Source organism: Cuculus canorus, chromosome 7 (assembly GCF_017976375.1).
Source record: "Cuculus canorus isolate bCucCan1 chromosome 7, bCucCan1.pri, whole genome shotgun sequence".
Classification (NCBI taxonomy): domain Eukaryota; kingdom Metazoa; phylum Chordata; class Aves; order Cuculiformes; family Cuculidae; genus Cuculus; species Cuculus canorus.
The window spans coordinates 16916804-16929238 of NC_071407.1; the positions used below are offsets into that span (position 1 = coordinate 16916804).

At 38.6% G+C, this 12435-nt stretch overlaps 1 protein-coding gene across 8 annotated transcripts in view; it reads left to right on the top strand.

Annotated features, from left to right (window-relative positions):
• Positions 1–12435, top strand: part of EXOC6 (exocyst complex component 6) — a 93553-nt gene that overhangs the window by 60743 nt on the left and 20375 nt on the right. For all 8 annotated transcript variants that reach the window (XR_008450682.1, XR_008450683.1, XM_054071579.1 and 5 more), the window contains one exon: positions 6961–7034. Coding sequence is in view for 6 of the 8 variants with exons in the window: in XM_054071579.1 (XP_053927554.1) it covers positions 6961–7034 (74 nt within the window). In the remaining 2 variants the exon portion in view is untranslated. The remainder of the gene's footprint in view (positions 1–6960; positions 7035–12435) is intronic.

Consider the following 12435-nt stretch of genomic DNA (forward strand, 5'->3'; position numbering starts at 1 on the left):
CAACCCTTTTGGCAAAGTGCTCTTGTGAGAGTCCAGGGACAGAGTTAAGGGGCACTTTGGGCATTTTAACCATAGGTTGGTCTTTCCTTCTCCTGCCTTATTTGTTACATTCCAGCTAAACTCTGTGACAGGTAGAGCAGGCACCTCTCTTGACAGTCTTTTGTTATATGGCCTTAAGGCCTTTTAGTGTGTGAACTGATGGGATTACCAGAGTCCAGTTGAAAAAATATCATGACATTAAAATTTGTCTGATGATTGCACAAGTTGGCCAGATGATGGTTTGACCCTTCTTTTACTTCTAGTATGCTTGATGTTGCAAACTTAATAGTGTCCTTTATAGGCAGGGGTGTCTGTGTGTGCATTTTCATAGTTTCCTAGATGTAGAAAAGCTCTCAGATGTAAAACCAGATATTACATAGTATTCACAACATTGCCATTATAATTATTCATCTAGACAGGCTGTATTAGTGTGTCCTGTATACAGTCATCTGCCTCTGAATCAATAATGTAACAGGAAAGAAAGCTTGCCCACTACCATACTATTCTGTTTCTAATATTCAAAATATCATCTGTGAATAGCACAGTACTTCACTACTCTGTGTAGATTAACGAATTCACTGTTTCACTCAGGGATTTCTAGCAGTAGAGGGGATATAATGCATGCCTTGCAAGTGACTTTCATGATATGAACAGTATGCTCACAGCAAAGTAATAAGAAGTCCCAGTTAGTCCGACTGTCATCTGTTCTCTGGGTTGTTTTCAGACCTTTTTCTTCTCAGCATTTGCCCTGTTATGTACCATGTAATTTCTCTTTCTAACATCTTTGGTTGCTGTACAGTGCAAATTAGTGATGAGATCTTAGTAGAGTTTTGTTTAATTTAACAGGATAAATTTTCATTATTTTAAGATTAAAATATAACATTAAGACAATATGTTTTGTTGTATGTAACTATCATACTAGGCATATGGCATGGAAAGGGCACGGGAAACCTTGGGCCAAAATAAGAAAGTTTCAGAAAACTACTCACTTAAAGACTGAAAAATGTACCATGGTGTAACTTCTAGCATGAGCTGTACAGATGTGAATAGAATAAACTTGGATTCTTCTTTTGTGCAAAGCTGTTCAAGTATGTTAGCAAAAAATCCTTTGAATGGGTTAAATATAATTATGGAAGCTTGTCAAAATAGTATGTTGCAACAAATGATATCTTACAATCTTGGAATAAGGAACTAGCACAAGATTCTGCTCAAAGATTGTTTGCTCTTCTAGCTTCATTCATGAGGTCCATCACAGGCAGATTCCAGGCCTGTGATTTATGTTTCTCCTCATCACCCTCCCCCAGCTTTATTCTTTGACACTTTGGGATTAATGGATACAACAGTGACATTTCAGTTAGTGCTTAGAGTGTGCGGAAAAAGTCACAGTCATTGGATACTTTTCTACTGTATTGCATACATAGTTTTGACATTTTACTTATAGACACAGTGGAGTATACTTGGGTGTATTTTGAACTAAGCAGGTATGTGAGATGTAGAATGTTATGAATGTCTGAAAGTATATTTGTGAAAATTCTTGGCAATATTCTAGATATTTATTCTGATCTTTACATTCTTTCTAATATGGACTGGAGAAGAGCTAAATAAAAGAAGGAAAATGTGATTACTTGTCAGATTAGCAACAATTGTTGAAGTTAGTAAATACTGAAGTTCTTAGTCACAGAAAATAGGTGGAATGGTAAGTGGTCTTCCAAGGAAGAAAGGAGGGCAGGAATGAGGTCATCTTGTGGTGAAGTACCTAACTTTAAGAAGCAGAGCAGAAAATCTGGAAGCATTAGATACTTCTGGACACTATGGTTATTCTTGTGCAGATGGTCTTCTCTGATGCTTTTAGAAAAAAAAAGTTGCAATCTTCTTGCTCTGCTTCTAATAAGTTTTTTGTTTTCCTTACAAACATTCCAAAAACTTTCAGTTTTCTTTCAGTGTGTCCTGTTTTAATTGAAGTCTTTCTCTACTCTTTCTACATATTTCTAACTTAGAGCGTGTTTTACCTCTGTATTTTAACACATTCTTTCTCAATGGTGATCTTCCACTAGGATGATTGAGATTCTTACAACAGTATTCAGAAAAATAAAATGTTCTAGGTCCCATTGAATGAAACCCAACTGAGAGTCTGTTGCTAGCATGTTGCATTTCAGTGTCCTGAGAAGGGAAGAAGCTTGGGGAGGGGAAGCATTTGCTATTTCTTGAAGATGAAAATCAAATGTGGGTTACTGTATCTCACTTTCAGAAGCAAGGTGTACATAAGAGACAATTAGCTGTAGAGATGCTACCCAGATCTAGATACGTCACATCAGCATTTTATTAAAGAATTAGAACTTGTCAGAAATTCTAATTGCTGGAAGAGTTACCAGTATTTTTTATGACTTACATGTTTTAACATAGCTGAATTGTGAGACGGGATTAATTGGCAGAATGAGGCATGATTGTGTGCCTTTTTCACCCACACATGAATCCGTGCAAGGATGAAAAGGTCTTGGGTCTTGCCTGTAAATTAGCATGGGTTAGAGAATTAGCACAAAGCAGGATACGCTATACCTTCCCAACTGGCCCTACGCAGGGCTTCCTGCCAGTCCCTCCTTTTTCACCTAATGTGTGGAGAGCTGCAGTATCCAAGAGCAGCAGAGATCTTGATCCAGTTGCTCTCTATTGAGCATACACAAAGGTGATCTCCAGGTGGGCATGCCAGAAGCTGAGGAACCCAAATCCCGTTTTTCCTGTAAAAGGCACAGTAGTCTCTTCTGGAGGCCTCTGACTTCGCCTGCCTCCTCTCCCATCTGGGAAGCCAGGTTAACTTAGCTCACTTGAGTCTGTCCTTCATCTGGCAGTCACATATGGCAGCACAGAAGTGAGGGGAAGCGGAGAAATCTCACCAGTGCTGGGGGCAGGGCTAGGGGCTGCTGCCCAGCCAGCTGGCTGCTCCCTCAGCGAGGCTCCCCCCAGGCGTATTTGAACAGCTGGAGCATCCAGCAGGGCTGCAAAGTGGCTGACCACTGCTCTGATAGTCACCTGATTCTCCCCTCTCCTTTAGAAATACGTTTGTAGCTTTGCTGTCCTGCCTTTGAATTGATGCTATGAGACCAAAGTAACACTGTCCTAATTGAGCTTTTGATCCAAAGTCTGGATTCTGATTTCTAATTTCTGCCATAGAGCAGAAAAACTATTTGCAGGAATTAGGTACTGAATTCTCAAACCAACAGGGAACCACAACCAAATGACTAAAATACGGGACATTGAGAGAATAAAATGAAGAGACCTGTTAATAAATCTAGAAGATCACAGAAATTCTGTACAATTTATAGTTAAAGATGTCTTAAATTCCATTTTAGCAGACACATCCTTTTTCTTAAGATATTCATTAACACATATATACATCAATTCCCATATATCCTGTATACGAAACATAATTAGAACATCAAAGCAAAGTATTCAAAAGAAAATGGGCTGAAGTGCTCTTTACAATATTTAAATTTATCATTCTTATGCATGTGTTACCTCCCAACCTGTTTTGGGTTTATTATATACTTTTTCGTTAGATTCTACCACCTGTAAATTCCCAAACTGTCTGTTGTAGAAAGTACATTGAGATTGTACATATTATGGACACACATTGTGCCAAAGATGCTGTTCTGTTTACACAGAAAAGGTCTATGCATTATCAGCAAATTGCAGGGAAAGAAGATATTAACAAACCCCTTGTCGATACTAGATGCGTAAAATGCATATTTTTAGCTTGTTTTCTTAAAACCGTTAAAGTTTCTGATTCAGACTGCCAAGCAGCCAGTTTTTTGCTGTGTGACAGCTTAATGGAGATCTTTGCATTTCATTCTCATAAAATTCCTGAATGTTCTTATGAATGTTAAAACAACAAACCAGCCAGCCCCCTACCCCTCCAAATCCTCTTTAAGCCTACAATGAATGTAGGGGGTGAGTATTGTAAAACAGAAATATATGACAATGTTTCATTACTATCTGGAAAAGGACCCTTAGGACAAAGACATTAAGAATGTTAATCCTGTTCTTATAATATCTTCCTAAAACGCTGTGCAGTAGAAAGTATTTAATTAGCTTTGTAAAATTGCTAGCAAAACTTAAAAGCGCTGAGCCAAGGGCAGGAGGGGGAACTGGCTGACCGTTACCATAAGTAGATTATCTTTTTGCCCTTTGAACTCATGAAATTGTAATAATGAAACAAATTCTACTGTAGTCGCCTGTCAAAAAATGACCCAACTATGAGAATAATTGCTTGTGCTATAATGAGTGTCCCTGGTGGTGTAAATGCATCCATGATATGAAATTGTAGTTAAAGAGAACAAAGCCTATACAATAATTAAGTTTGGTACCTTGTGTGCAATGGTAGTAGGTACTATGTAGAGAAACTAAATCATACTGCATTACTTGATGCATTAGGATAAATTCCAAGCTATGTTAGCCTGGTGAGTTGCAGAAGGGATGCAAACCTTTGCCCTCTGGCAAACAAAAGTATCCCATTATAGGAAAGTACATCCCAAAGTATAAAGTGCCAATAGCTAACTGAAAAGTTTTGCTGCAGATGATACTTTTCAGTTCTAGTCACTTTTCAGTTCTATAACTGTTCCTTTACCTTACGAGCTTCCTTCTCCCAATGTTACCATTGTGGAGGGACTGGAGCAGCTCGGATTCAAGTCAGGGAAGCTGGTATCAGTGTACTGTGTATGAATGGAAAGTTATACAAGATCAGACACAGATGGGCCTTATTTTTCAGGAATTGTGCAGTTGTCCTTCCTTCTTCAGGGGAAGTAGAAAAGACCCTTTCTGACCATCACGCTTATCCTTCTTATATAGCTCACAGCCCAAGTCTCTTTTTAGCTGTTTGCTGTAGAGCATTGCTAAGAATTTCCTGATACAGTATGGTGGTCTCATTTTGAACACTGTCTTTGGCTGACCATGGGGCCAGCATCATAGGCCTGTCTGTCCCTGAAGAAAGGGTGGTCTCAGTGGCCATGAATACCTGCAGAAGACAGCTATGGAGACACCCAATCCTTTAGCCTCAGGTGTTCAGAAAGGTGCTTTCCTAGGCCTGGAGATCTTTTGTTCCTCTGCAGGTTGCTGATTGTGCATACCGTTTTCTCTTTGCTGCTTTTAAGGTGCAAAGAGTTTGCTATTAGGCAAACTCTCTGTATAAAATACTGGGTTTGGGATATGCTTGTTTCTACTTTTTTACCTTTTCTTCTTCTACTTAGAAGCATCTCTGTGGTAGATTGAAACTCTCTGAAAACTCCCCTAGAAAGTTGGTGTTACTTATAAAGTAGGAGAACCAGACAATTTAAAAATCAGACTTGAATAGAGTAACCAGTGAGTGTTTGCCAACACTTGCCAGTATTTGTCTGTGATGTTACAGTGTTCTCCTCGGGGCGTTTGATTGCTATTTATTATGCCTTTACTTTATGAAGAATCAAGTAATTGTTGAGTTTAATTCATTCTGCTATTACATGACTGTGCATAAAAATTTTCACACTATTGTAATACAAGCAATAAATTCTCCATTTATTTGTAAAGCTGCTACTCTGATACTATATATTCATCTATTACTAAGCTGTTCTTGGATATTCTGAGATGGTTTTAGTAACTTCTTGTACCACTTAAGTAAGAATCTTTATATAATTTTCATTTACCATGACATTCCATATAATCATTTTTAGGCTTATAGTCTGTCTGAACTCATTAGTCTGCTTTACATTGAAACCATACATTCAGAAGTAAATAATTGAGCTCATTATTTTACCATCATGTTAGCTGGGACACCAGTGTCTTTCCGGATGATACTTTCACTGCGTGATCCAAATTTTCTAACTAGCCATTAAGAAAAAAATTCTACAAAGTATTTCATATTATTTGTAAATGTTAGTAGGAGTCCATGTGGCAGAGTACAGTTGAGCATTGGATCTCGTAATGTTTTGGATACATGTTCTGTTTCCTCTACCATTACGTGACCTGTTTCTTAAACTTGGAAAAACATGTTCCCTTTCACTGCCCCAGGTGATATCTCCAAAACTGTTACAGTCATACCTGCTTTGTTTTGTTAAGAGCTCTAACTGAAGAGCACAAGAAAAACTTTCTTAAGTTAGACACATCACAAGAGTTTGAGTGAGGCTATGAGTATATCTGTAAGTGTCAGTTGTTAACATGTGCCTGGGACAAGAACAACAGAAGTATATTTATTTTTATGTTTGGCAGTTATTAATCATTTCCTAATTTAAACAAATAGCTGGCTTTTGTTCATTACCCTAAATGTTACCTTTTTGTGTGTGTGTGTTTTTAATATAGTTTTGCCTTCCAATTTTGACAGTCTATTTTGGGGTTCAAAAAGCACTGAAGTTCATTATCAATAAGCGGGCTAAAAGGCGTGAACAGGCATTTCAGCTCTGCTCTGACTGTGGCATGTAGAGCTTTCCACCTGTCATCTACACATTAAACTAACTCCCACCTTAGTGTTTGTCTTTTATTGCTCTTTAGCCAGAGGTGGGAGTTTTATAGAACAGATGCTGTAACAAAAGCAGATGTTTGAAAATATGTTGACAGCCATGGAATTGGTATTATTTTGAAATTCTTCAATAATCATTGACCTCAGGCCAAAAAAAGTTGTTAGCTTCTATGGTTGTAGCATTACTACTGGCTTAGAAGTTTAAGCAAAATTCCTCATAATACCCCTAAATGTGTTATTCTTTGGTATTATTGGAAAAATGATGGGAAAGTTATTTGTGGGTTTGTTCATTTTTAATCACTGTGAGTTATTAGTTTAATGTATTTCTGTCAAACTTGTTTCATTTTAATATTAGATAATTTTTATATTGCATAGAACTTGATTTCTGTTAGATTTTTTTGAACATCTACATCTGTAATGTTTTTAACCTTTCTTTGCAGTGTTTGCTAGTTCTGAGCCTGTGCCAGGATTCCAGGGAGACACCCTGCAGTTAGCTTTCATCGACCTCAGACAAGTAAGACAGTAGTTGTTGTTTTTTATCCTACTAATTTCCCCTTTTGACCAATACTGAGGTTATTAAATTCAAGAACCTTTCATGTTTTCGCATTCCCATGTAATTAGTTTTGAAAAGCAGTTATTTGAAGTGTTATTAGTGGCCCTATTCCCTGTAATTTAGCGTAAAACTGTTTCTCCAATGTATTGTTAGGGGGCACTGTGCTACTGGTGGTACTCTTAACGTGCATATGAGATTGAATTTTGGTCCTGATGGTTTTGTAAAGATCCTGTGACATCTCCTTGCAAGAGTGTATGTGTTACTGTGGTGTGTGCTGGCCTGAATCCATTTTGAGCAATTGTTTTACTCCCCAGAAAGCAGAATTGAGTATGATATTATTAAGCATTTCCTTTCTTTTATTTTTTACATAGAATTCTTTTAAGCTCTTAGAAAGCAGCTTTATTTCGACTGACTGATCTTTATGCTATATTGATTTTATATGTATTTTAAATGCCTTAATATCGGAAGCACTTTTCCACTGTTCTTACCAAAAGGAAAGTTTTTCCAGACTAAAATCTACTTACCTTAATTTCATGTAGTTATTTCTATTCCCTGCTCTCTGTAAATTCCAACTCTGTGTCCACCCATAGCAAATAATTTTCAAAAACTTCTCAAACTTTTATTATGATTTATTTCATATTATGATTTATTATTTCACAAAATCACGTGTGTTATTTAAATAGTGACATGAATCATTAACTTCACATAGGGAGTTTTTAGCTTTTTGCAGATGTTGGTGATATTTTTCAGAACCCAACAAAGTAATCAGAAATGAAGAGAAATGTAGAAACAATTCTGTGCCAAATTAACCATGTAGTAAGAATATTTTCACTTTCAATAATTTAGTAGGTTTTTCACAGCAAGTTAATGAAAAGGCCTTTCAGAAGGGAAAATTCCTGAGGAAAAAGTATTCCAGTTTCTCCAGTTAGAAAGGGCTTAATGAAAGTGTATTTTTAAATACAAAAGTTAAAAGGTAGAGTTGTCTGGTACATTCTTACAGTAATACAATGGTATCTGCAGTGGGATAACTGTGAACTATGTGAAGACGATATAGGGGATGTTTTAAGCAGCAACTGTGGAGCATGTCACATAAATAGGGACTGTGTTGCTTATGATAGCTCTCAGTTTATGTTAGCAACTTATATTTAGAATTCTCCTGATGCAAGTAATGCTTTATAGAGGATGCTCTTATGCTAAGGGACTCTAATCCGTTTCAGGTACTTCATAAACAGCAAAAGTCTGGGCAGCTCTCTATCGGGTGGCAATTGGAGCTTGTAGATTTAGAACAGTTCTAGTGTATTTGTTTTGATTTGGTTTTTACTATATTTTTATGTGTCTTACCATAAGGTATTGCAAGCAGGCATTAAAAACATTTACCAAGGATATGCAGTGTTTTCCCTCTCTTCCTTATTTGTGATCCATTTCTATGTTAATAGGGTGGATGACAGTTCTTTTCAAGGATACTTAGAAAGCCAACAGAGCCTTTTTCAGAAAGTTCTTATAAAAGGTCATGCTTCTGGTTTTTAGTTTGAATTTGATACTTTTTCATGAATTGCAGGATATGAAAGATAAGGAAGTAGGTCCAGTGGTCAGGTTTTACCTGCCCACCCGGACTGTGCCCTGAGGTCAAACTCCTGATATTGGCTGTTTGGTACAGAGGAGCTGATGACAGGTAGGGGCTGATACAAGGGGGAAAGCTTGAACCGTATCAAAGCTAAAATGCAGGAGATTTGGGACTCTGTGAGAGACTGTAGCTAAAAGATGGATCAGCAGGATTGCCCTCTTCTTAAAAAGCAGCTGACCTGCAAGGGAAAAGACTTTATCGTCCTGCCAATCACATGGTTGCTAATGGAAGCCAGTTATCTCAACAACAGCTTACTCACTCCCTGTTGTAGTAGGGCAGCGTGTAAGATTAATGAGGATTGGGCAGTAGGATATTGTAGTGCACTTTAGTAAAGAAATAAAGTCACTTACAAGGAGCCAGCTTGCAGGACAGAGGGGGAAGAGTTACACTTGGATGATTGCTGTGGGGGGAAGAGCAGCTCTGAAAAGAATTGCCGTAGCTATTTTCATCCTAACAGTTCCTGATCCTCTTTTTTTCCCTGAAGGCAATGCATAGACAGCACGTTCTCCACAGCAAGCCCACTTTCCTTCTTCCTTCCACAGGCATAAAAGAGCAAACAGAAAGAGAAATAGTTGGCATGAGGAGCTGTGTCTAAGAAGAGAACAGCAATTAGTAGCAGGAAGCTCTAAGAGGCCAGGAATCATGAAGGGGCCAGGCATCTGCCAGTGTCCCCTTTGATGAGCCACCTCTTTCTCCTTACACTACCACCTCTTATGCTCATCATACTTAAAATGCTCCTTAAAGATCTTAGTAATCCGTAGAAACCCTAGGCAATAAAGATTTTTGTGCTGTTCCCGTAACCATCGTATCTCAGCATCTTACAGAGGTGACTTGGTGCGATTGACTAATCATGCGAATTGCATTTGTTCTCTATTCTGTTTTCTTCTGCCATGTGGAAGGCTTTTTATGTGCACAGATGACTGTCTGACTTTTATATTTTGACTGTTCTCTGCTATATATGTTTGGCATACAAGACAGAAAATAACTGAGGGGGGACACAATTCCTGAAGATCTTAAAAGCTCATCTATTATATGGAGTAAACTAAAAACATGAATGCAGGATAATTTCATGTTTGGACAGTCTTTTCTGTGTCAATAGTTTACTTCATAGAATCGTTAAGGTTGGAAAAGACCTCAAGATCATTAAGTCCAACTGTCAGCCAAACACCACCATACCTTCTAAATCATGTCCTGATGTGCCATGTCTGTGCATTTTTTGAAGACCTCTGGGGGGTGGGGACTCTACCAACTTCCCTTGGCAGCCTACTCCAGTGCTTCACTACTCTTAACTTCAAATGGAAGTGTCGTTTTACTTGCTTCATACTGACTGATAGTTAATGAGCATAATCAAAAATGTACTTGGCTTTTGCATCAATGGAAATCTTTGCATCTATAGCAGCCAATGGACTGTTCTCCAAAGGTTGTCTGTGCCTGTAGAGTTTCATCCCTGGGATGATAAGAGGGCACTGTGCTTCAGGTCTGGGAAGATGGGCAGTGTCTGTAAAACTGCAGAATAACACACAGTATTTTCTTAGAGAGATACCTGAAGGTTACTGCAGGGAGAACATTAATGTACAGTTCCCCATACTGATAGTGATGATCATCTAGAAACTTGCAGCTCCTACAGCAGTGAGTAGCTGCTAAGCAAATTGGGATAGAATTACGGTTCTGTCCAGCTGCAGTAATTGTGTCATGCCTCATGCCGCTTGTCTTAGTGTATGACTTTTGGTCATACATACATGCGCTGTTTAGCCCCACTTTCTTAAAGCAACTAGAGGAAGCCTAGTTCAGCAAGACAGTTGTCAGAGTGGCATGTACTGCTTTAAAGAGCCTGGCCTCTGGCATGTTGTGAAGTTGATGCAGCTCTCCTGCAACCTGCGTCACACTCTGAAGATAATCTCTGTATAGAGAGCCTGGATAAATAGTGCAGTGGCCCAAAGTGAGTTGGAATGAACTTTGGGGATTTTGCTACTGATTCAGATCCTAGGTCAACTGGAATTAACCTTCAAAAGTAAACAGGTCTTAGTTAGTCCTACTTGAATTAGCCTTTGAGGAAGCTCAGCCTCTGACGTGAATTAGTTTTGTCCTGGTTATGATCTGTTCTTTAGTGCCTAAAGACTAGGGTTACAGTTCTGGAATGTGAGGCAGTTTCTTAGATGTCCCGAACACTTAAATACTGTGAGAAAAGGCTTGAATCTTACAATTTGTGCATTATTCTTTGGGAGTCAGTGTAGTGGATGGGAACAATAACCTTGTGGCAGCCTGAGAGGTCAATAGTTGCTGTCCTAGGGCAAATTTCCTGATTCATAACCGAGTGGTAACAAATGCCTATTCTTGAAACCAGTTCATTGCCTGCAGAGTTATAACCTAAGCTGCAAACATAGCTTGGCTTCTTTTCACTTTAGCATTTGCAAGTTGTTTCTAGTGTTTCTATCTGCCACCAGCACTAATTCAGTTCCAACAGGCCTTCTTCCTCTGCTGTGTGAACTCAGACAAGTACTCAGCTGGATGATTGTGGCGTTTCCTTATTTTGCTAGGGGTGAAGAGGACTGTGTCTCATCTGAGTCCTTAATGGCATATTGTTAATAGCCTCCAGCTGTTGTCAGTGCTGGTCCTGCAGCAGGGGCAGCCATCTCAAGTGAACATAATCATGTGCTGTTGGTAACCCCCGAGTTAAGCAGCCACCATAGCAGTGCCTCCACCCACATGGTAACATAGAGTTTACAGTCTGATAGTGATGTGTCCTGGTCTGAGACACCAAGGACTGTGAACGATAAGGTCCATAAATTCTGTATAGGTATGGGAGAAAATTGTCAAAGATTTTCAGCAAATTCTGTTAACATTTTGCTAAAATTAGAGATAAATTAGACATAAAGTCATAATGCAATCAATGTGATCAATAAACAGAATAATTTACCATAGAAGCATCAGAAGATACGTTTTTGTCAGACTTTTGTTTATGATCTGTGTAAATAAGCATGTAGATAAGCACTTTTATGAGCTCAAGTTATTGTGAATGAACTTCTAAAAATTGATACCTGATATTTATAATGCATTTTCTTCTGATTCCAAAGCATAATGGAAATTAAATTGATAGTTTCCTGGGTTGCTTGTTCATTACTTTGTAATGCATTTTCTGGTGTTGCTTGTTCATTACTTTGTAATGCATTTTCTGGTGTATTGCTGGTGAGAAATATTGTTAACCTCCCAAACTGTAGTGTTGCATGCAACAGGTGTAAATATATTTGAAGGAGAAATTTCTCACTAGTACTTAATACAGTCCTCTTCTTTCTCCCTCTTCTCATTCATCACTGAGAGATGATACTGTCCTTCTGTTAAACTCAGAACTAACTCATTGTAGGTAGGAACTGTGTCACAGATCACTAGGCTTCAATTCCAGCCACGGGATTGTCTGCCACTGAAGGCAGGCTGACAGCTCAGTCTTCCCCACTGTTTGTTTGTAGTGTTTAATTTGAATTCATTTCCTGTGGTAGTAACTGCATTTCAGCTCTGGCCTGTCTCCAATTCCCTCAACGTAAAGCATACTGAAGCTCTCACCATCTGTGTTCCCTGTGGAGAATGCTCTTGAGCCCTTTAGAAGACCTCCAAGAATAAGTTGCAGCCTGTTGCCAAACCTATCCACCGTGACTCTTGGAGGTCGAGGGCTTCAAAAGATACGCTGTGGCTTCCTTCACAAGCTGCCAGCCACATCGTGCCTAGGCTTCGAAATGGGTAGGG